The sequence below is a fragment of the Erpetoichthys calabaricus genome, chromosome 8 (assembly GCF_900747795.2).
Source record: "Erpetoichthys calabaricus chromosome 8, fErpCal1.3, whole genome shotgun sequence".
NCBI lineage: Eukaryota > Metazoa > Chordata > Cladistia > Polypteriformes > Polypteridae > Erpetoichthys > Erpetoichthys calabaricus.
Window position 1 is genome coordinate 101,491,647 of NC_041401.2, and position 24,950 is coordinate 101,516,596.

Here is a 24,950-nt window from a genome sequence, read left to right on the forward strand (position 1 = left end):
TGAGCTGTCATTTCAGATTTAGACAGAAACTGGGAGAGAAGTGCAAGCTTCCTCCAGCACTGCTCAGTTAAAACTTGCTCAGTACAACATCTCTCTATTATAAAAAAAAAAAAACTTGCGATGAGACGAGACTTTTTCCCGGGGACTAGACATGATCTTTTGAAGAGAGACAGAGACATTTTCACTTCCCGCGAGACGGACAAGTCATGTCATACTTCCAACCTTCAGACACAAGTCCCGTGATACACATGCAGAGCAGGTTAGAGATAATGGAAGTAGGAAAATTCGAAAATCTCAAAAAATGAGAGTAGAGATCGCATTAGCGCAAACAATCTGAAAATATTACTTGGGGAAATAACGGAACTGCAAAAAGAGATTGAATATTCAGGTGCTATACAGGCTTTTAAACGTTTGAAGCTCCGCACGAAATTGCAGATCACACGACACGCAGCAGCAGCACGCCAACAGCTTCTCGAGTAAAGAGGAGGTGAAAAAATGTATTTGTTTCCCATTGTATCACCGTTTAAATGGGGTTTCAGAGAGGCAGTTGCTGGCAGGGGCCCATGCCCCCTAGTTAGACAAATTTTCACAATAACACGCCATTCAGCCCAACAAAGCTTACAAATCCTAACCATGTTATTTTGGGGGAATCCAGTGAAGTCCAGTTTTGAAAGTCCTCAATGTTCAGCTCTCTTCACATGCTATATATTTAGTAACTTGCTCCATGTGTCTGCAGTTCTGCGTTGAATAAAAACTTTCTAACATTTGTGCAAAGTTTATCTTTAAGTTTCCTACTCTGTCCCAGTATTCTTCTAGGACTCATTTTAAAGTAATAGTTTCAATCCACTGTGCTACTTTCGTTCATAATTTTAAAAACCTCAGCTTGTTAAGCTTTGTGCTTAAATTGAAAACGTTCAACACTGTCTGTTGTTCCTCTTAACTCATACCCTACTGTACTGGAATCAGCCTAGTCGCTCTTCTCTCTAGACATTTTTCTAGTGCTTCTGTGTCTTTTTTTATAGCCCTGAGACCAAAACTGTACACAGTGCTTAAGCATAACCTCCTTAGACTTGTACTATCTGTTAGCTTTCTTTATTGCTTCTGTACACTTGTCATAAAGTAGACATTAATGAGTCCACTATGACTCCTAGGTCAACTCTCAATTATGAGAATGCAGAAAAGGTAAAAATGAAACACATGCCTTTGAATCCATGACCAAAAAATCACTTGGCTGATGAGGAGTCCAGCTTCTTCTTGCAAGGTGCATCACATTCATTTTCGAAAACACGTACCTCCAGAATATTCCTCGGGGTCAGCCTGTAAAAAAAAATTCTACTCTTAACATTTCTAAACTTTGCCCGCGTTTAACTGCAGGTACAGACATGGTTCAGTTCCCTGATAGGTCACCCATTTGTGTGCATGTTGTGTTCATATGTTTGTGGTTTTCCTCCCATATCCCATAGACCTGCATTATGGTAAACCAGTGAGTCAGTAAGGGTAATTGTCGGTGTATGCATGAGCATGCCTCGCATTAGCTGGCTTGCCATCCAGTGCCACAAGGGTATGATGTAGCTCTCTCAATAGCAGGAGAAGAATCGACATTGATATGATCAGCAATTTTCTTGTAAGTATTATAAAATACAAATATAATGGAATCACTAGTATATGCATTATAGCTAATTTTTTTATTTCAGTAGTTATCATTTACAAAAGCAAGTAGGCCGGGGCTCAGTGAGCTATTAGGTTTAATAAATTAAAATACTCTATAGACAGTGGGGTAGCAATTTCAAAATACAGAGCTTGAGCCCCAGGGTGGATTTTGGGCTGTTTTTCTATGTAATGTTTGTACATGCTATTTTAAATATGCACTAAAAATAAACAATGCTGGGTAATCCAGGGAATGTTGCTGTTGGTCTGAACTCCCCATTGGGGACAAAAAGATATGGATTGAAGAAAACCTAGAAAGAAACAAAGTGACACACCATGCCAGGCAGAAATAAATACAGAACATTTATTAAAATAAATAGTACCTTATTTTAAATAAAAAATATATATACAGTCATTGATAAACATATTAAACAAATTAGAGGGCTGCTTCCATATAACAACTAACTGAAATGGAAAGAGAAAAAGTGTTTGGATCCTGGGGAGGCCCGTGTGGATCTGAGCACAAATATCAGTCAAATGTTAACTAATCAGAAATAAAATGTCTTTGGGTATTATGGGGCCACTTCATTTCATTAAAGCTGATTATTAAACTGGTGTCACCATTGCTAATTTGTATCCAGTTTTTCCATGTTAACTGATTTTGGTTAGAAATGTCCCAGTTCTGTGGCATGTCTTAACTCTCAGATGATGGCAACTGTTTCTTTTCATTATGAGTAAAAGGAGTATTGGAGTAGGAAACATACAGCATACATTAATGCATAAAATAGCAGTGCGTAAAATCAGAGTTCTGGGCAGGCAGCCGGGCAATGACTGTGTGTCTACTGTAGGCAGACATCACCAGGAGAGCTATCATTGTCTGTCAACAACTATTAGGTGAGGAGTATCTGAACATATACATAACACATATCATGACCTCTAACTCACTTATACACCACTGTGTAACATTACAAAAGGTATATGTAACACTACACAATATTATAAATACTGGTACTTTTTCAAAGTGGAAACAGGGCAGCTTTAGCTAGGTTCATTGAATCCATCATATAAAATAACTCACGTATAAGTGTAGTAGCTTTGAAGACAACTAAAGAAATTCCACAGTTCATTCACATTTCACAATGACAAAAAAAAACAATTGGTGCAAAGTTCAGCAGAAGCACTGACACATCTTTCGGAAAAAAAGGAAAAGCCCTGCAAACATTTGTTTAGGTCCTGCATAGAAAACTGTACCATATTGATCCTAGTCTGGTTTAATCATTTAAAAAGCAATGGTAAACCATCTGCCTTTGTGATAAGGCCGTCTCACTTTTCGCTGGTTTATGGCTTCATGTTAGCTCCAGAATTGTATTATTAGAAACACAAAGGGAAATCTCAAATCTGCTTGCCTGTTCAAAACTCTTGTTAGGTTAGCAAGATCTCCAGTTGTCTGAGAGGGCTAAAGATGGACAAAACTAAACCAGCTGTTTAACAGATTCAAATGTAGTCCCATTTTACATCATGGTGTGTACCGAAATAATAAAAAGATACATGCTCACTAAAGTAGGGATATTTAAGGCTCTTAATTAGATCATCTCCAGTCTACAACCTGGCTAATTTAATCATATTTGTATGGGAAGAATAATCCTGTTACATTGGTTTTTAAAATAAGAAAAGGAATTAACTACATACAAGTTATAACTCTGTCATCAGTACTCTAACTGCCTGTCATAGTAGTAGTAACTATTCTTTAGCACACCATGAGTCAGTTTCAATCCAGTATTTCATAGGATAGCAAGAAAATGCTTTTCTGAGAAATTGGAGTGAACGAATGGGTATAGCTAACATGGCTTTTAGTTAGAGGTTGTCCTGGTTTAAGAAAAATAAGCCATATCTTTTACCAGACAGAATTCCACAGCTAAAATTCAAATTCCATACAAAAGAGAATGAGATGGGAAAATAATGCAATCAAAACCAGTTGCAAGTTATCTGTGCTACAATAACGCATTTCTTGGCGGACAAACCAAAAACTTTGTAAGTCTGTGCATCCTAGGACACAATGCTACAATGGCTAACCTTACCACCAGGTAATCTTAAACTCATAAATGGGCCTCTTGCAGTAGTAGTGATTGATGAGATGCTTGTCACAGATGCCAATGCACTGGTGGTCAGCTGTAATGCCCCGTTTGGCTAGATCAGTGACAATGCAGTGGAGTAGGTCGTAAACATCAGCCACTGCTTCCCAGGGCCCAAAGGAAACGTCAACTTCGCAATGATGTTCAAAGATCTTGGCTTCACTTTCGCTTCGCTCAAACCGAAGAGAGTTGAACAGGGGCCTCTCATATGGAGTTATGGGCATTTCCTCTTTATACACACAGATCTTCAGCTTGGCAAAGCGGGCCTTCCGCTGCATAGCACGTAGTTTGGCAATTGCAACTATACGTTCCAAATTCTCTAAAAGAGGACACAAAGAAAACAAAAACAGTAAAATAAGATGAATTGATAAATCAGAACACAATTCAAAAGGGATACTTTAAAGCAAGAGCACAAGTTTTCACTGTTCAATTTAGCAGCAAAAAGCACAAGGGTTGTGCCAAAAGTAATGTGCTTATTAATATTGCCAATCTAAAATATGCCACTTTGAAATATGACAGGAAAAGAGCAGTGTCTTACAGTTCTAGAAATCAAATATCAAAACAGGTAAAATATACGAGTGAAGGATGCGTAAAATTTACTTGAAATAATGAAGACACAATTATAACCCGAAAGTGAGGAGAGTAGTTCATTCTTTCCTTCCATACATGAAGTTTTACTAGGCAATTTATATGAATGTATCTGTGCAAAGATCCCTCAACAAATATTGCTGATCCTCAGAAGTACTATAAAATCATAATTTAGAGGACAGATTTTTTTCTTAACAGAATGGGGGGCTCAACTACATGAAGCATTCAGAATATTTTTAATAAGCATTTTTGATCAAATCAATTTGTCAGTGCTTGGTTAACATACTACCAATATCTCAAACTATGGGATTTTGAACAACAGAGTCTTCATGAAGAATACAATATACAGACACATTTCTCAAAACACATAGTTTAAGTTATGGAGGCAAAAATATCAGCAATTGTGGCCCAAAGTTTGAAACTTTTAGCTAAACTTAAGAATTATCCAAAGATGTCAATAGTGCATATTCTAAAGTGTTTAAACTATTTGTTTAACTAAATGTTTAGAAATATCCTTAGTCAATGGGCGGGCCTCTCTGGCAGTGTCTTAAATTGCTTTGAGTCCTACCTGGCACATAGAAAACTGTTTGTTAGTTGTGGTAATTATACTTCAAAGACACATGATATTCTATATGGTGTTCCACAAGGCTCTATCTTGGGTCTGCTGCTCTTTTCGATTTACATGCTTCTGTTAGGTCAGATTATCTCGGGGCATAACGTGAGCTACCACAGCTATGCTGATGACACACAACTGTATTTATCAATAGTGTCTGATGACCCCGACTATCTTGATTCACTGGTACAATGTCTTACTTGTGTTTCTGAATGGATGAGTAGTAATTTTCTCAAACTAAATAAGGAGAAAACAGAAATTTTACTGATTGCAAAAACGGATATAATGAGGGTATTAGAAATAAACTTGATGCATTAGCATTAAAAGTCAAGACGGAGGTAAAGAATTTAGGGGTAACTTAAGAAATATACCACAAGTCAGACCTCTTACAACTTTGCAAGATGCTGAGAAATTAGTTCATGCCTTTGTTTTCAGTCGACTAGATTACTGTAATGCACTCCTCTCAGGACTACCAAAAAAAGACATCGATCGATTACAACTAGTGCAGAAGTCAGCTATTAGAATCTTAACTAGGAAAAGAAAATCCGAGCACATCACCCCCGTCTTGATGTCACTACACTGGTTACCGTTACCATTTAGAATTGATTTTAAAATACTGCTTATGGTTTACAAAGCCTTAAATAATCTCACTCCATCTATATTTCAGAATGTCTTTCATCTTACACTCCAAATTGTAACCTTAGACCTTCAAATGAGTGTCTGCTTATTATTCTGCTTATTATTCCAAGAGCTAAACTTAAAAGAAGTGGTGAGGCGCCTCCTGCTGTTATGTACCAAAAATCTGGAATAGCTTGCCAATAGGAATTCGCCAGGCTAATACAGTGGAGCACTTTAAAACACTGCTGAAAACACATTACTTTAACATGGCTTTCTCATAGCTTCATCTTAGTTTAATTCTGATGCTCTGTGTATTCAATTAATTATCATTATTGTTCATGGTGGCTCAAAAATTCGTACTAATCCCTACTTTCTCTTCTGTTCTTTTTCCGGTTTTCCAGCAGATCGCCTCCACCACCTAATCAAAGCACCGTGATGTCCCTACATTGATGTATTAAAGGCCAGAAGTCCACATGACCATCATCATCAAGTTCTTCCATGTGAACCCTGAATACCATGAGAACTGATTGAGGTCATTTATGTTAGGTAGAATGCCTAGAGGGGGCTGGGTGGTCTTGTGGCCTCGGAACCCCTGAAGATTTTTTTTTCTCCAGCCGTCTGGAGTTTTTTGTTTTTTTTTCTGTCCTCCTTGGCCATTGGACCTTAGTTTTATTCTATGTTAATTAGTATTGCCTAATTTTATTTTCTGATACATTTTGTCTTTTTTGTCTTTCTTCATTCTGTAAAGCACTTTGAGCTAGATAATTTGTATGAAAATATGCTATATAAATAAATGTTGTTGTTGTTAACCTTAATTTTCTAGCCAAACCTGCAAAGGTACTATGCACCAAACACTATGTGATTAATTCTAGTAGATTCCAATAAAATCACATAAATATTCAATTTAGGGTAGCATGGTTTAATAGTTCTTAGCACTTCTCTTTCACAGCTCCATGGATCTTGGTTTGATTCCAGGCTAGCTATGGAATGGGGTTTTCCTCACATTTCAAAGTCATGCATTTTAGGTTAACATCTCACTCTGTAGTGGACTTGCCCTATCCAGGGAATGTTGGGATAGGCTACTCCTCTACACAACCTTGAATTGGATTAAGTGGGTTCAGAAATAGATGGATCTGTATTGGACTGAGGAGTATAGCTATGGGCAACGGTGGCCCTTTTTCATTGACTAGTGACCTTGTCCATAGTTGGTAGGTGCCTTGTACCCTTAGCTGCCAGGTTAGGCTCTGGTTCTGCATGATCCTACAATTGGATTAAATTGGTTCAGAAATGGATAAACTGATCTGTATGGCCCAGTGAATATGTGTTTAAGTAAGTGTGTGCACTTCAATGGACATGTTTGTTCCTGCCTTGTACCTGATGCTGATGAGACTGGCTCTAGCTCTCTGTGATGACAAAACTGGAATTCGGTTGCTTCAATAAACAAATTTAAGAATGGGTGACCCTATCTTGACCTGATGACTATGATTGTATGCATGAGTGTGCACTTTAATGGATTAGTGTCTCACTCATTTCTTTCTTGCAGATATGATGGGCTACTGTGTTTTGCTACCCTGTATTGGAAAAAAAGATTTTGGTTAAATGAGTGGATGATTCAGAAGTTTAGCCACAAACCTGCCATGGAATGGGGTTTTACATCTGAGCTTTTTATTTTGAAATGAATCAACATACTTATAACGTAAACTCAGATGGAAATACATGCTGTGTTCCCCCTACCACTGAAATTAGTGGGTGGGCCACCCAATAATCCATTGGTGATGACCGAGGGCATGGTTGGTTATGTCATTGTGGCATCTAGTGTTGAAGCTAACTGAATTAAATTGAGGAAGGGAGCACACAACAACCGAGTTGTCTATGGTGTTTGTCTACTTTCATGCAATGCTCCTTTTCTTAAGCCTGCTCCCTTTACATTAATTGGCTGCCAAAATGTCTTTTGTCTTACACTACATGCACAATGCAATACATGACTTGGAATCAGTGTGGAAATTCAGAAACAGTCTTGTAATTAATCAAACACTGTGATTCATTTACATTTACAGCTTCATAAACTGAGTAGTGACAAGATTTTAGTAATTGTAGTCCAAAAATGCAACATGCCTTTCCATCTAAAACTCACTGTAAGCTGTTTCAAAATGTTAATGTAAGGTACAACCTCACTGTGAGGGAACTGTCAACAACCAATTCCACCCACTAATTAAAGTATAGAGTAAAATGAAAGAGTATATGTACCATTCTAGATATTTTTTTGGAAATACAGTTAAAGTCAGAAATTTATATTTACTTAGAGTGAATTCTTTAAAACTCACTTTACAACCCGTCCACAGATTTTACACTAATAAGCTATACATTGGTCATATTGTTTAAGACATCTACTTTGTGCAGGGCAAAGGTATTTTTTTCCAACAATGTTTTCAGACAGATTATTTCACTTTTTACTGACTATATCACCATTCCAGTGGATCACAACTTTATATACGCTTTGTTAACTGTGCCTTTAAACAGCTTGGAAAAGTCCAGAAAATGATTTTAAGTCTTTGGGCAGTTAGACAATTACCTTTTCATAACCAATTAGCCTAATTGGAATCAATATGCGGATGTATGTTAAGGCCTACCATCACACTCACTGCCTCTTTGCTTGACATGATGGGAAAATCAAAAGAAATCAGCCAACACCTTGTGGACCTCCACAAATCCGATTCAGCCTCGGGAACAATTTCTAAATGCCTGAAGGTTCCACGTTCACCTGTACAAACAATAATATGCAAGAATAAATACTATGGGACCACACAGCCATCTTACCGCTCAGGAAGGAGACACATTTTGTCTCTTAGAGAAGAACGTACTTTGTCAATCCCAGAACAACAGAGAAGGATCTTTTGAAGATGCTGGAGCTATATCCACAGTAAAATGAGTCCTATATCAACATAACCTGAAAGGCTGCTCAGCAAGAAAGAAGCCATTGCTCCAAAGTCACCATAAAAATTCAGACTGCAGTTTGCACTGGACCATGGGACAAAGATCTTATTTTCTGGAGAAATGTCCTCTGGTTGGATGAATCCAAGATTGAATTGTTTGGCCATAAGGACCATTGTTATGTTTGGAGGAAAAAGAGTGAGACATGCCGAAAAACACCATGCCAGCCGTCAGTCATGCGAATGGGAGCATCATATGGTTGGGGGTGCTTTGCTGCATTAGGGACTAGTGTGTTTCACAAAATTAATGACACCATGAAGAAGGAAAATTACGTACAGTAGCTACACTCCAGCAACATCTCAAGAGTTCAGCAAGGAAGCTGAAGCTCAGTCACAAATGGGTCTTCCAAATGGACAATGACCCCAAGCATACCTCCAAAACTGGCAAAATGGCTTAAGGATAACAAGGTCAAGGTATTGGATTGGCCATCGCAAAGCCCTGACCTCAATTCGATTGAAAACTTATGGGCAGAACTGAAAAAGCGTGTGCAACCAAGAAGGCCTATGAAACTGTTCCAGTTACACCAGTTCTGTATGGAGGAATGGGCCAAAATTCCAGCAACTTATTCTAAGAAGCTTGTGGAATGGCAGTGCTACCAAATATTAACAGAGTATGTAAACTTGTGACCTACTGGAATTTTGATATAGTCAATAAAAAGTGAAGTAATCTGTTTGTGAACATTGTTGGAAAAATTACTTTTGCCCTGCACAAAGTAGATGTCTTAAATGACATGCAAAATTTATAGTCAGTTTAAAATCTGTGAAGGGATTATAAAGGAAGTTTTAAAGAATTCACCCTAAGCATATGTAAACTTCTGACTTTAACTGTAAGAAATATGCGGCTAACTTCTGACATGACTTGTGTTATATGTACATAACTGAAAAACAAGTCACCCGAAACAAATCCAAAGTTGATTGGCATATCCTCTCCACATAGCCTAAGACTTCTTTTTACATCGCCATGGTTCTCCTCACCTCTCTGCTGGTGTGCAAGTCATGTTTGTGGGTGCTTAGTGTGACTGGGTGAATTTTAACTTTTATAACCATCACCCCATTGTTATTATTATGTATACTGGGGACCATGTGCACATTGTCATTGTGAGGGCTGTTTGTGGATGTGCTTCTGTACAATTGCATGCTATACTGTGCTGCTAATACAGCAAAGCTCCAGGGAATCGTAGGAAACCATAAATAATGTAAAGAATAATCTGCTTTGAATGTCTTTTAACCATTACCTATATAATGTAAACGGCTAACTTCATGAAATATTTATAACACAGCCTCTTAAGGATATACTGTACAGTATAGAAGGCTTGACAACAAATGTGAAACTTGGTAGGGCTTTTACTCTAGTCAAGGAGTGGATACATGCTGTTTTGTCACTTCATTCATTCATGCGTTATCTTGAATCTTTTGCTTGTTTTAGTCAGCCTACTTTTCCAATGAATCCTGCTGAAACTGTACTTCTGTCTTGCAGACCCAAGGCCAAAATAAATTTAAAAAAGATTATAGTTGGAAACAGTGAGTATAAAATACAAGTATTCAGTAGGAAGTGTACAAACCTAAAACACAAAGCCACCAGACATTATTTCAACAGGGAGTAGTAAGGCTGACAGCACTGGCTTCACTTACCTTTGTAGTAAGGCATGAGGTCTAGAAAGGCTTGTCGCACTTTCTCTCCAGTAAGGGGCTGTATCTCCTCCAGACTCTCCAGGAGCGGTCCAATAGAATAGAACTGGGCCTCTCGGTAGACTGCTCGAACACGATCTCTTTGTGGCAGCTCTCCTGCACGCAGGAAATTTAAGACATCCCTGCAAAACAGTTCACATCACTTAGTTGACTCAAGACATTAATCAAAAAATAAATAAATAAATGAAGGAATAGGATAAAAAATTTCAGCAAACACCATTCCCTTAAACAGAAGATTAATCTTAGACCGCTTTTCCACATATTCTAGCTTAACACAATGATAAGACTCATTCTATGGCAGTTACTTTTGATTGTAGGGGAGCAGCTTTCCCACATCATCTACTAGGTTTTCTCTGGATACCTCTAACTTACAAGTCAGGTTGGATGTGCCACTCTATCTGCCACATAGTATTGCATGCGCTTCGCAAACTGTGGTGTAACCCCAACCTGCACCTACTGGTTTCAAGTACCATTGTACAATTTTCCTGTACAACACAAAAGCATTTGTAAATTACAAGCATGGATTAAGAGTTGAACAGTGTTGCAGTGATTATGTATCTGTGTTTAATTCCCTGCCAGTTACCAACTGAGTCACATCATTATACAGTAATCCCTCCTCCATCGTGGGGGTTGCGTTCCAGAGCCACCCGCGAAATAAGAAAATCCGCGAAGTAGAAACCATATGTTTATATGGTTATTTTTATATTGTCATGTTTGGGTCACAGATTTGCGCAGAAACACAGGAGGTTGTAGAGAGACAGGAACGTTATTCAAACACTGCAAACAAACATTTGTCTCTTTTTCAAAAGTTTAAACTGTGCTTCATGACAAGACAGAGATGACAGTTCTGTCTCACAATTAAAAGAATGGAAACATATCTTCCTTTTCAAAGGAGTGCGTGTCAGGAGCACAGAATGTCACATAGATAGAGAAAACAATCTCTAGCAAACAAATCAATAGGGCTGTTTGGCTTTTAAGTATGCGAAGCACTGCGGCACAAAGCTGTTGAAGGCGGCAGCTCACACCCCCTCCGTCAGGGAGCAGGGAGAGAGAGATAGAGAGAGACAGAGTTTGTTTTTCAGTCAAAAATCAATACGTGCCCTTCGAGCTTTTAAGTATGCGAAGCACCGTGCAGCATGTCGTTTCAGGAAGCAGCTGCACAAAAGATAGCAACGTGAAGATAATCTTTCAGCATTTTTAGACGAGCGTCCGTATCGTCTAGGTGTGCGAACAGCCCCCCTGCTCAATCCCCATACGTCAGGATCAGAGAAAGTCAGCGCAAGAGAGAGAGAAAAGTAAGCAATCTAGCTTCTCAGCCATCTGCCAATAGCGTCCCTTTTATGAAATCAACTGGGCAAACCAACTGAGGAAGCATGTACCAGAAATTAAAAGACCCATTGTCCGCAGAAATCCGCGAACCAGCAAAAAATCCGCGATATATATTTAAATATGCTTACATATAAAATCCGCGATGGAGTGAAGCCGCAAAAGGCGAAGCGCGATATAGCGAGGGACCACTGTATTCTCTGCACATCTGCATGGGTTTCCTAAAGGTCTTCCAATTTGTTCCTATATCTTTACGTTCAACATGAAATTTTTGATTGCCTTATGACGTTGATTAATTGTGAGTGAGTGAATGGGCCATAAGATGGATCTGCACTCTATCCTGGTTTAATTCCTGCCTTGTTTTCATAGCTGCCAAGATGGGTCTTAGTATATGGACAGACTAATGTCTGTCTGTAGTTACTTATATCCTTAATCATATTTAGCCTTAAGGTTTTCATTTTCCACTGTGGCCAATTAAAAAAAAAAAACAATGGTTGAACTTCTACTAAAAACTTTGTCTGAAAAACTGTGGAATCTCAAAGACATTTTGAGATCCCAGTTGAAGACTTTCATTCATTTTAAATGGATCAGTAAGACTTCAGTAATGCCACAGTGGACCTCATACTACAGATGAGGAAAACCCCCTAGCGCAAGGGTGGGCACAGTCGATCCTAGAGGGCCGCAGTGGATGCAGGTTTTTGTTCCAACCCAATTGCTTAATAAGAAGCACTTATTGCTCAAGTAACACTTCTGCTTTATCTTAGTTATCTCGCTTGTTAAGATTTTGAACCCTTATTGCTTATTTTAGTCTCAAACAGCTGTAGTCTCAGTTTTTAATTGTTCCTTATTAGCAATAAGATGCAAATGACAAAAGAAACTAGCAGTTCCCCATTTAGCTTGTTTCCATTTACACCTGTGTGTATTTATCATGCCCTAATTGGTTTAATTAAATACTTGGAAGGAAAGTGAAGAAAAAAAGTGAAAGACTGAGAATAACTCATTCATTTAAGGCCACAGGTCATTTAGTGGAAATCTTTAGAAAGGAAAAAAATCCAGGTTATGAGAATGACATGAGATGGCAGATTTAAAGCACTAACTAAGCAATTAAAGTAAATTATTGGCAAGGATCATTTTCTAATTATGCAACTTGGTTGGAACAAAAACCTGCAGCCACTGCGGCCCTCCAGGACTGACTTTGCCCACCCCTGCCCTAGAGTAAAACATAAACGTTAAATGTAGAACACTCCATAGCAGACAGTTCTTTTAGTTTAATTTCCTAGATTCAGCTTAATCTCATTAATACCACTAATGTTTTTGTCTGCACTCCAAAACTTTTACTGGATTTAAATTTTTTTTGTAGAATTACTTACTACAGTTAGGTCCATAAGTATTTGGACATTTGGATATTTTTTACAGAGTCCCTCCATTTTCAGAGGCTCAAAAGTGATTGGACGTGTTACTGTATTTGGTTGACAACTTTATCCAAGGTGGCTTACATTATATGAGATACAATTGGTTACATTTTTTTGTTTTTCCTATTGGAGCAGGCAGGTGAAGTGACTTGCTCATGTTCATATAGTATGACTAGAAGGATTTGAACCCACAAAGTCTAAAGTTTAAAGCCTGTCACATACATGCGATTGGGAGGCAGCTAGAGGGCCTGAATAGTAGTAATACCACACTAGACCGGGGTAAGCTGCACTAACTCTCTCTCTCAGTCTTCTGCAGACCATCAACGGGAAATCCTGCTAGGTTCCAGCGCCACTGATGATGTCACTTCCGGTTCTGAAGACGTCTGTTCCGGGTCCGGCGACATTAAAGATGTCACTTCCACTTCCGGTCCCGATGATGTCACTTCTTGTACTGACCTTTTAAAGCCGCCATGTTCTCACTATCAAATCAGTTCTGTTTTGGACTTTGTACCATTCACAACTCATCAAAATTACCCATTTTACAGCCAGGGATATTATACGGGTGGCTGCCCCAAACCTTTCATGTTTCCTGTGTCTTATTGTGGCAAGTCAAAAGCCTTGGCTTGTAGTAAATGAATGACTACAAAGAATAGTCTGTATTTAAAATGTTTAAAAATTAATTTAAAGTCTTCATTCAGTTCATCTTTACAGAGCAGAGCCTGATGGATCTGTAACCTATTTTATTACAAGTGGTACAAGGTTAGATACCAGTTCTCTGTAGGGTACACTCACCCTGGATACAAATACATCTACCAGCATGCCTTTGGATTGCATAATGAGACCCACACAAACATGGACAGAAAACAACCAGTTCAATGGCAGGTAAATGAAGCTGGGTAAATAAACACCATGAGGCAGCAATACACCCCACTTTGCCACTGTGCTGGATGGAATTCCAAAAAGAGTGAAAAATGACTAAATGAGTGAAAAGTTCACAGTGCTGGGAGACATTTGCACGGTTCAGATTGCAAATTTGAATTAAGTGGTTCACTGCCTCTAACATTTTGGGTTTTGTTATCCTGGCATGCTATACAAAGACATCAGCACCTTTATTCTATCATGCTCAATTGGCTGGTACATTGATCACACATGGACTGGGTGGGAGTACCTGCCTGAAGTGACAATGATCCTTCCAGATGGACAGTGACACCATCTTGGCCATTCAGGGATCAGGCAACGATTTAATTAGGTGTGCTACAGGAAGAAGACAGTGGAGTCTGCCATGACCAAGGAGAGTCTGAGTGTTGGAGGAGAGATTATGACAAATCAGTTATGCACAAGATGTATGTGTAATCAAGGCAAAGACAGTCATGACCTTCAGTGGTGCAAAGGATGTTGTTTTGTGTTCTTGGACCCAACTGTGTAGAAGTTTACTTTTTTGCTCTAGGTGAAACAATCATCTGCTTTGGTTAAATAATAAACATTTTTGTTCACTTAACAATTTACTTGCCAATCTTCTGTGTGATATTCCTGTACCTCACCTTGCTGATCTTTACAATACTATAAATAACAGATTGTTTTTATTTGACTTGAGACAGAAAATATTCCAAGTTGCAGTTTCAAAGTGCCTCAGGGCCTCAAATTAGACTGCAGAGCATCACAACCAGTTCCTGTAGTATGTCAAGATCTGAATATTTTATTTCCAAATGAGCTTTTATTGAGCAATAGGTTCATTCCTAATGTTAATTAAAATCCTTGCTTAATGTCTGTTCTGGTTTATTTTTTTAACTTGATCATTGAATAAATTTAGTCAGCAGTACCTTGCATTCATTGTATATCATTTATATGCATTCATATAATTGTGTGACCTCTAATGATTTCTTCCAATGATTCTGTATAAATAGTTTGTTTATAAAATTTACATTTTTTGTATACAGAAATATGTGCAAATGACAAAACGTCATCATTAACATCCTATAGACAGCCAAAATGCAGAGGCAAATGACTCAATAACTATTTTGGCAGTTACCTTCTAATAAAACAAAATGCTGGATTTTATGTTGCCAGAAGCAGGCTCAAGGCAGGAACCAGTCTTGATAACACTGCAGCCTGCACTGACCCAATTTACAGTCACCAGCCAGCCCAGATAAAATAAAAAAAAAATCTAGACACAGAGAAAACATGTAACCTTCACACAGACAGTAGCCAGGCTGGGTATGAAACTATTAGCCGTTAGGTGATACTTCTCACCACTATGCCAGCATTCATCCTTATTTAAAGACATATGATAAGGAATCATTACGGTTTTAATGAAGCACTATGGGTCTTTGCCTTTTGCTCGCCAAACCCTGGGGCTGCGCTACGTGCTACCCTGTTTGCGGTTCTGCCGCTCACGTATGGAGATGCGGATGCACAATTTAAACAGATTTTTATTTTCATGGGAATTGTTGCATATGCATTACGGAACTAACTATCTCACATTACTGCGAATAATTAACCATATTAAAAAATAGTAAAACATAATAATTTGAAAGTAAATTATGTTTCATGTTGTGTTAAGAGTTATTCATTTCGTTCTGTTTGGCTTTGAAATTAACACACAAATGACATTTTCGAATGTTTAGCTCTGAGATTTGTAAATTTTCTTTGCAAAAAGCTATTCTAATGTGAAACTGTTAACGTTTTAATATGAATGGCATATCAAGATCTCCTTTGTTGTCTAATGTTATCTGTGGAAGATTTACTACATTACCTTTCTTGGATACATACTTCTTTCTACAGTAATTCGTGCAATGGAAGACCGGACGGTGTTAACGGTTGTAGATATTTTTTGGGATATTGTAAGTTGATATTTTCATTTTCCGCACGATCACAACCAACTGTTTCAGCATAGTCTATTTATACACGTTTAACCAATTTGCCGTGTAACCAATCGACATTTTTGCCATTAATTTGTTTGACTTCATCATTTCTCAGTGCTAGGATTGCCCGTGTACTCATTTTTTCTGTTGATAACCCTTTGTGATGAAATTCTTCAATAAGATTTGGACATAATACATCTTCTTTAATTGAGAACATAAAGTGAGGAAAACATTAAAACTTATAAGAGCTGAGAGAGCAAGAACTGTGTCTGTCAAAAGCATTCACACGAATGAGAGGTGAGGGGACCATGTGTCTGGTTAAATATGGTTGAGAGGTGGGCGGGACTTCAAATCTCATGGCCAAAGAGTCTCGTCTCGCAGGACTTGAAAAAATCTCTTGAAAAAGGTCTCGTCTTGTCCGAGGATTTTTTTATATAATAGAGAGATATATTCATTCATATTAAACAAAAACTAGAAGACGTTCATTAGGAGGTTTTCTAATCCCTGTTCCATTGTTGCAGGATTATTTATGCTGAGTTACAGCTCCTTGTCCTCTGTTCGGTACAGATTAACATCTGATAGATTGATAGGCATATTGTGTATTGTGATAATATATCTCATGATATTTTTTTTACCATTCTGTAATATTTTCTTGACTCTTTTTCTATTGCAGGGTTTCTTAAACTATTGGTTGCCACAACTGGGTCACGAGTTACTGTAATATTTAATATTAATGGGCCGTGGATGGTTTGTGTTTTGGGTCGCTGTGAACTGATTAAGCCAGCGACATTGCTCAAACGATTACCCCTCCAATGATCATCTGAGATTCTCCAAGGGGAACCCCCAGCTGTACTTATGATATGATCAGGCATTCAATAAGGAATGGGTTTTGAAGGCAATAAAAAGGGCAAAATGGGGTCACAACAAAACAAAAAAAACTTAAGAAACCCTGTTCTATTTCAAGAACCAATGCCTTTAAACAATGCTAAGATTTTGTGAATACATACAGTTGTGCTCATAAGTTTACATACCCTGGCAGAATTTGTGAAATATTGGCCATTGTTTGCAAAATATAAATACTCATGCAGAAAGTTTTCCTTTTAATTAGGGAGTGTGCTCAGGTGGGGCAATTTATTGTCACATAATTGTGTGTGCCCTTTTTAAATCATAAAGATAACTGAAATCACCCAAATGGGCCTGACCAAAAGTTTACTTACCCTTGAATGCTGGGGCTGATAATAAACACATAAGTTGACACATACGGGTTCATATTAAGGGTAATTAAGGAGTGTGTCTGCACCAGTAACCTCTTTGATTGTAATCAGTGTCTGTTTATAGTCAATTTAAATTCATGCAGAGCTGCACTGACTTTGCTGCATACCAAGCCATGGGGTATGAAAAAGAACTGTCAAAGGACCTGCGAGAAAAGGTGGATCTCTGACGTTCTGGGGTTGTGTGAACTACAGCAGCACAGGTAACAGTGAAAATTCTTGGCAAGATCAATGCAGAATGTTAACTGAAAATATTGGGGCAACACTTGTATTCATCAGTCTTGAAGCTGAACATGGGATGCACTTGGATCATCCAACATGACAACGATCCAAAACACAAGGCCTTTGGTGGCTACAGCAGAAAAACAAGTGAAGGTGCTGGAGTGGCCATCATAGTCCCCTGACCTCAATTTCATTGAGCCACCTTGGGGAGATCTGAAACGTGCAGTTCATGCAAGACAACTCAAGAATTTACCGGATCTGGAGGCTTTTCCCCAAGAAGAATGGGCAACTCTACCAACCTGAGAAAATCAAGGACCTCATCCCCAACTATCACAAAAGACTGCCTGCTGTCATTGATGCTAAATGGGGCAATAAACAGCAGTAAGAACTAAGGGGTATGCAAACTTTTGAACAGGAACCATCTCATTATTTTCCTTATTACTATATTTTGTTTTTAATGGTTGTGCTGTTCTGTGATGCTTTATAGATTCACTTGGACTTCATTAAAAGTAAATGAAATTTCTTGTGCCTGATCAGTTATCTTTTCTTTAAACTGTGGTACACATTTTGCAAATTCTGCCAGGGTATGTAAACTTATGACAACTGTGTACCCTTTCTTTTTGAAATTCAATAATTAGCTTTGATTAAACACTGATTTCATAGTGAAAGCTGACATTTAAAGTATTACAGCTCAGCAATTTTCAAATAATGCTCCCCATAACTAATATTGCGTATTTGCAAGTTTTCTTCAGATTCCTGATAGAACAGTACATTAGTTTAGGCACTCAGTGTGATGATTAGTTCTAACTTAAAAGCTAAGATCTTCATATTTCAGCCATTGCACAGCACCCCTGGGGCAATTTTGAGGTTAAGAGTCTTGCTCAAGGGCTCAGCTGAGTAGGATCCCTTCTGGCAGTGATGGGATTTGAACCGGCAACCTTCCAAATACCAAAATATATTCAGAGTGGACATTCAACTTAAACAGCTAATAGGTATAATACCAGTAACGGCGTACTGCAAATAAACTTGACTTGAGCATTCATAGTTTTCATGCCCTTTCTATGAACATTTAGCATTTGTTTGCTCAGAGGTGGATCCGCTTCCTGAGCAGCTCTTCTTTTCTCCACCCTAGCGGCCCACTTCTTCTCTTCTTTCGTCGGCATCTTTTCACATTAAAACTGATTACTGTAAGTCAGTGTTTGTGTTGCAATTACTTAGTATGTTTTTCTTAATTTTTCACTTAAGCTGTCACTTAATTCTTCAATCTGCCTCAAGTCAAGAATGATTTAAGATATAAAGAGATAGAGGAAGTGACGGCGAAGGTGGTAGGGATGAGAACGGCGCCCGTACACATGCGCCACACAGCTGCCCTGCTGGCTGCTGCCAAGAGTTGATTCTACAATAAAATAAAATAAAAATAACAGGAGGAATAAAAATCATCACCCTGAAAGCGGACAGTAGAGGTCACGTAGTATATGTGTACCAAATTTCAGGTCAATAGGTCAAACGGTCTGTGAGCTACAGGTGATTTAAAATCCTGGACAGACAAACAGACAGCCACGGTAGCGTATTATAGAAGAAGATTATTGTCCTTAATCTGTTTGTTTGTAAAGGAAAAATATGTTCTGTGATTTTTGAGGCAAGGAAGACAGGAGTTTTAAGGTAAGGTAGTAATTTCCAGTAAGGATGTTGGACATTTCAAAGTAAGGTAGTTGTACTCACTAATCATGGTCCACTGAGTGGCACTGTGTTGCACATGTATTGACACATGCAAGTAACAATTTGTCTGGACTCTCTACACATGACAATAATGGCCCTAATAAATTCTTGTCATCCCTGCCACTGCATCAACAATCAGTTCCCTTTCTCAAAGAATGAGCTGCATGTTGGTGTGGGCTGAATAAAACTGCATAATACTTTCCAGCAGGTAATCTGGTTACCAGTTCTAGGAGGCATGGATTGGATGACAGACAGCAGTGCACCCATAAGATCATGCAGTGAACACCAGTACCATTCTTCGAATCTGCCTACAAGTTGACAGGGAGACGAAATTGTGCCGGGACATAAAGAAATGTAAAGTACAAAAGTCAGCTATGAATCTTTAAATCCAATTTTTTTTAAATATTCTTTAATGGTACAGTCACACTTTATAACCTGTATGTGGATTTACAAACAGAGGTTCTTTAATGCCCATATCTTAATAAAATAAAATCGAGGAATTATTTAAAAAAAAAAAAACTGGTTGCTTCCTATCTTGTTGGTGGAATAAGCTCCAGCTTTGTGTGACCATGAACTGGATAAAACATATATGTAAACTGACAGAATGTATGGACTTTTAAAATATTATGGTCATTTTTAACAATTGTGAGGGATTGCCGGTCGTATATCCCGGCCAACACCCCCAAGCTGCCAGATGGAGCCATCCCTGCAACATGGAAGGGCCCCGACTTCCAGCAGGGCATCATGGAACTTGGAGTCTTTCGTCACAGCCTTGCTGGATACCATGGGGGCCACCGGAGGACGCTGCAGGGAGGCCCAGGGACTTATACTTTCCATGTAGCCCGGAAGTAATTCACAATCGCGGAGACGGAAGAAATGATATACTTCTGGGCTGAAGAAAAGAGGAGTTTTGATCTGACCCGGAAGTGCAAGGAATCACATGGACTGGGGGGATCAGAAGCATTTCCGGGTCAAAGACTTTAAAAGGACTCTGGGAAATCCCAGCAGTGAGCCGAGTTGGGAGGAAGGGTGACTGAGCTGCTGGGAGTGGAGGATTGTGATTTGAGTGTTGTTTATTTGACTATTGATTGTTTATTGAAGAGTATAGTGGGGTGGTGGTGCTTTGTGCACATAATAATAATAATAAAGTCAACATTTGGACTTTTACCTGGTGTCTAGCATATTGTTCGAGGGTTCAAGGGAGCGAGAGCGCCCCTATCTGTCACACAATGCAGTGTAGGGACCGTGAGTCATGATCAAAAGTAATAATGAGTAGCTCAGTCCTAAAACCTAGACTCTGGTTATGATACTAATTTCTAGAATTATACAATACTAGCAAAATACCCGCGCTTCGCAGCGGAGAAGTAGTGTGTTAAAGAGGTTATGAAAAAGTAAAGGAAACATTTTAAAAATAACGTAACATGATTGTCAATGTAATTGTGTTGTCATTGTTATGAGTGTTGCTGTCATATATATATACATATACACACACATATACACACATATACAGATATATATACATATACACATATATTTTTTATATATATATATATATATATATATATATATATATATATATATATATACACACATACATACATACATATACACACATAGATGCACTTACAATAACATAGAAATCAATATAAACAACATTAACATCATTATCATATGAGAATATGAAGTAATATATAAGAAGCACATTTCATATAAATATAAATTATTAAACAGTAAAATCTTCTTCAATAATTTGCTACCGTGGCTTTTCGTTGGTCTGTCCAGGATTTTAAATCACATGTAGCTTGCAAACCGTTTCACGTATTGACTTGAAATGTGGTACACATATAATACGTCACGTCTGCTATCCGCTTTATGGGTGATGAATGTATTACTCTTTTTATGTTTATTTTATTTTAGAATCAACTCCTATCTGCGCACACCAGGGCGGCCGTGGGCAGATGCGTATGGTGTATTCACTCCATGTTATCGTGCATTGCGCTGTCACTGGTATTTTCATAAAAGAATTTGAACAATATATAAGAAGCGTATAAATTATTAAACAGTAAAACATTAACATTTAAGAAGTAAAGTTACATTGAGTACTACTGCAGTGCCTTCGGGTATACCTCATTTTTTCTTTGCCCATTACATGCTTAAATGTATACATTTTTTGGTGTACCTACCCGAGAACACGCGACATATAACCGAGCGTGGGAGAAGCATGGATTTTAAACACGCGTTGAGTTCATCTGCTGGTCTCCCTCGTGGAATAACTGGTAATGTTTGAGTAAAATCTACAGCGAGTAAAACGACATTACCTCCTTTTTTTTTTTTTACGATCTCTGAGATCTTGCTTTTTTCGGTTCAAGGCTTCATAAGCTCTTTTATGTTCAATGTTGTACTTAATAAGTACAAATTATCCCAAACCATCATCTTTGAATGTTGCAAGACTTTCGCCTTGTATGTAGATCGGGGTAATTACATTCATTGCATTCCTAGTCTGAATCACAATCTGATTGTATGGGTGGTTACCTGGCACTGTAGGGTTGCCACCCGTCCTTTAAAATACGGAATCGTGCCGCGTTTGAGAATGAAATTGCGCGTCCCGTTTTGAATCAATACTGGACGGGATTTATCCCGTATTTTTTTTATAATTTTTTTTTTAAAGCAGCGTCTCATGCAAATCATCCCACACGCATTTTATGAAGATGCCTCCTTTCCTACTTTTGATTGGGTAATACTTGATGTCATCGTTAGTTTGATTGGTGTTTTTAACTGTCCAGTGAGGAGGGCGTGTCTTTTAAGTACAGTCTGCAAAGTGTTGGCACTGAGATATGGCGTCAGCGCCATAGTTGAAGCCCCTAACGTTGCGGTCAGCAAGTCGGCTAACATCCGCCATGTGCCGTCTTTCAGTTGCGAGAAGCAGATCATAGAATGGTTGAAACTGTTGCCCCTAACGTTGCGCCACGGCGTGTGCTTCGTTTATACCTCGTGTCTTCTCATTAAACTTTTATCTCGCGAATATGTTATTGCAATCCGCAGCGGGAGCGTTTCTATTAACTTAATTTAAACTTACGTTTTACACCGTGCTTTGTTTCCCTTATGAACATGCTTGTATGCTTAACTCGCTCCGTTCTCAATTGTTTAATTAATTTTTTGCTCTTCACTGTTTGCGGCTGTTCCTCCATTTCCCCCTACTTTGTTCTTTTATCTCACGAATATGTTATTGCAATCCTTAACGGGAGCGTTTCAATAAACTGATTGAAAATAGTTTTGCATTTACCTTTTTAGTAAAAGGCGAGCTTTTAAGCCTGAGAAATCACCCCGTAAATGCACACGTTTAATTGGACATGTGTTAATATGTATGGTTACACAGTATTAAAAGACAGTGAACAACGTCAGTTACCTTTCTTCCCGCGTTTGATAAAAGGTGAGCTTTTAAGCCTGAGAAATCACCCCGTAAATGCACACGTTTAATTGCACATGTGTTAATATGTATGCTCACACAGTATTAAAAGACAGTCAAAAATTAACGTAATTTACCTTCGTTCCCGCGTGTGACTCGTGCTGTAAATGTCTTCCTTGTTTTTAGTTCACGTGATTACGTAGGAGGCGTGATGACGCGATACGTGACTCCGCCTCCTCCATTACAGTGTATGGACAAAAAATATGTTCCAGTTATGACCATTACGCTTTGAATTTCGAAATGAAACCTGCCTAACTTTTGTAAGTAAGCTGTAAGGAATGAGCCTGCCAAATTTCAGCCTTCCACCTACACGGGAAGTTGGAGAATTAGTGATGAGTCAGTCAGTGAGTGAGTGAGTGAGTCAGTCAGTGAGGACTTTGCCTTTTATTATTATAGATTTAAACCATCTAAACATTTTGTTATTTTTATGAGTTTATTTAATATGTGTGACAAAGAATAGATACTGCCTGTACATGACATTAACTAAGATCGATTAATTAAGAAAGTAGAAGAATGAATAACTGGAGAGAGAAAACACAGATATTCTACTCATTTACAAGGCAGTCACATATGGAGTGCACAGTTCATACTGATGGCTCCCTCTGCTTACAGGGTTAAGGGTCACTGCGGTAGTCATGGCAACCATACTCTCTAATAATATAAGGCTGTAACTGAGTTGGTATGCAAGCTCACTGTGTTTACCTCCCGCAAACCGCATACTCTACGTCTTTAAATAAATGTCACGTACACAGTTCTGGAAAAATGGCATTTTTCTTTTCTTTAACGTCAGTCTTTGACTGCGCTACTCTCATCTCTCCAGATGAGGATATTGTAATGTACCATCTTCATTAACTCCATGAAGTTTAATCTGGGCAATAACATCCATCCATTTTCCAACCCGCTGAATCCGAACATAGGGTCACGGGGGTCTGCTGGAGCCAATCTCAGCCAACACAGGGCACAAGGCAGGAACCAATCCCGGACAGGGTGCCAACCCACCGCAGCTGGGCAATAACACCTCAGAAAAATCATACTAAGTGGTCCAATAAAATAAAAGCCTAAAACAGGACTGCACCTAGACTGAGAAGGGTGGGAAGCATGCTACAGCGAGAAAAGAGGAGAAAATGTAGACACGGGGAGTTAAATTATTAAATACAGGCGGTAATAGCTCTGCTGTTTGCTAACTCCTTTAGGAACTGGCCATTACTGAGATGGCTTCCTTATTCACTCACTCCCTTTTGTGTATATTTCACCTTGCGGATGGCCTCAAGAGCCAATTGTCAGTGCTGTTAATAGAGAAAAGTACTCTTATACAAATGTTAAATACATTTATTATTATATTGTTATTACTCATTTCAGCTGAGTTATCTGACTGCCTTGGTCAGAAAGTGGAAAGGTAAAAATGAAGTAATTACAAATTATACATTACCAAACTTTATTATCCTCAAACTTGTTGTATTTAGCATTTTACTTGGTGGAGGAGTGATAAGCAGAATTATCAGGATATTCACGACTCCTCCTGAAAGAAAGAAAAAAAAAACTTCTTGTGGAGCTTTGTCAGTACGTAAAGGGGATAGCGCCGATGTAACGTTCCTGTTCTTAAATGTGTCCTACTGCAAGACGGTTCTGTCCTTTCTGGGTGTCAATTTCACATTTCTATGGCAAACGTTGCATAGCTAGACACTGTCATAAATAAGTAGTCACACAAATGCCTTTCAGGCAAATCATTTTTGCAGGTATCCCTTATGAATAGTACTTTAATTAGAAGCTACTTTTTGTTTAACTAAGATTTCCAAATTTAAAAAAATTCCAACAGTTGAACTGCCAAGAGCATTTCTTATATTGAAATATCAAATTATAGTAATAACATGTAAAGATCTCTACAACTGAAATTAAGAATTCATTTTTAAGTCACTTCCTTAAAAAAAAGAGCTACCCTTTATCTAGTTTGTGGCTAAAATACAACAAAAAGCTTCAAAACTTTATTGTCTCATGATCTACAATAATATAAATAATAGCTATGTTCCCAGACAATCTAAATGTTGCAATAAATTTTACTTTACATTTGACTAAACAAATGATGTTCAGTAGTGAGGCCGTTTGTATAAACACTTAACACTGGCAGCAGCCCCTAAGGAGACCCTATTTTTATATGATTTCAAGACATATCTGCAGAATTGCACATAAAAGTGATGACATACACCAACGAGCCACAACATTAACGTAACTGAAATGAATAACGTGGATTATCTTGGCAGCACGGTGGCGCAGTGGGTAGCGCTGCTGCCTCGCAGTTAGGAGACCTGGTTCGCTTCCCGGGTCTTCCCTGCGTGGAGTTTGCATGTTCTCCCCGTGTCTGCGTCGGTTTCCTCTGGGTGCTCCGGTTTCCTCCCACA

The 24,950-nt window shown here is 38.4% G+C and overlaps 1 protein-coding gene across 1 annotated transcript in view; it reads right to left on the reverse strand.

Annotated features, from left to right (window-relative positions):
- Positions 1-1,984: 1,984 nt before the first annotated feature.
- Positions 1,985-24,950, reverse strand: part of kctd7 (potassium channel tetramerization domain containing 7) — a 39,740-nt gene continuing 16,774 nt past the window's right edge. The window contains exons 3-4 of the mRNA XM_028807180.2: positions 10,221-10,399; positions 1,985-4,098 (exon numbers count right to left, since the gene is read on the reverse strand). Of these exons, the coding sequence (XP_028663013.1) occupies positions 3,722-4,098; positions 10,221-10,399 (556 nt within the window). The 3' untranslated portion in view covers positions 1,985-3,721. The remainder of the gene's footprint in view (positions 4,099-10,220; positions 10,400-24,950) is intronic.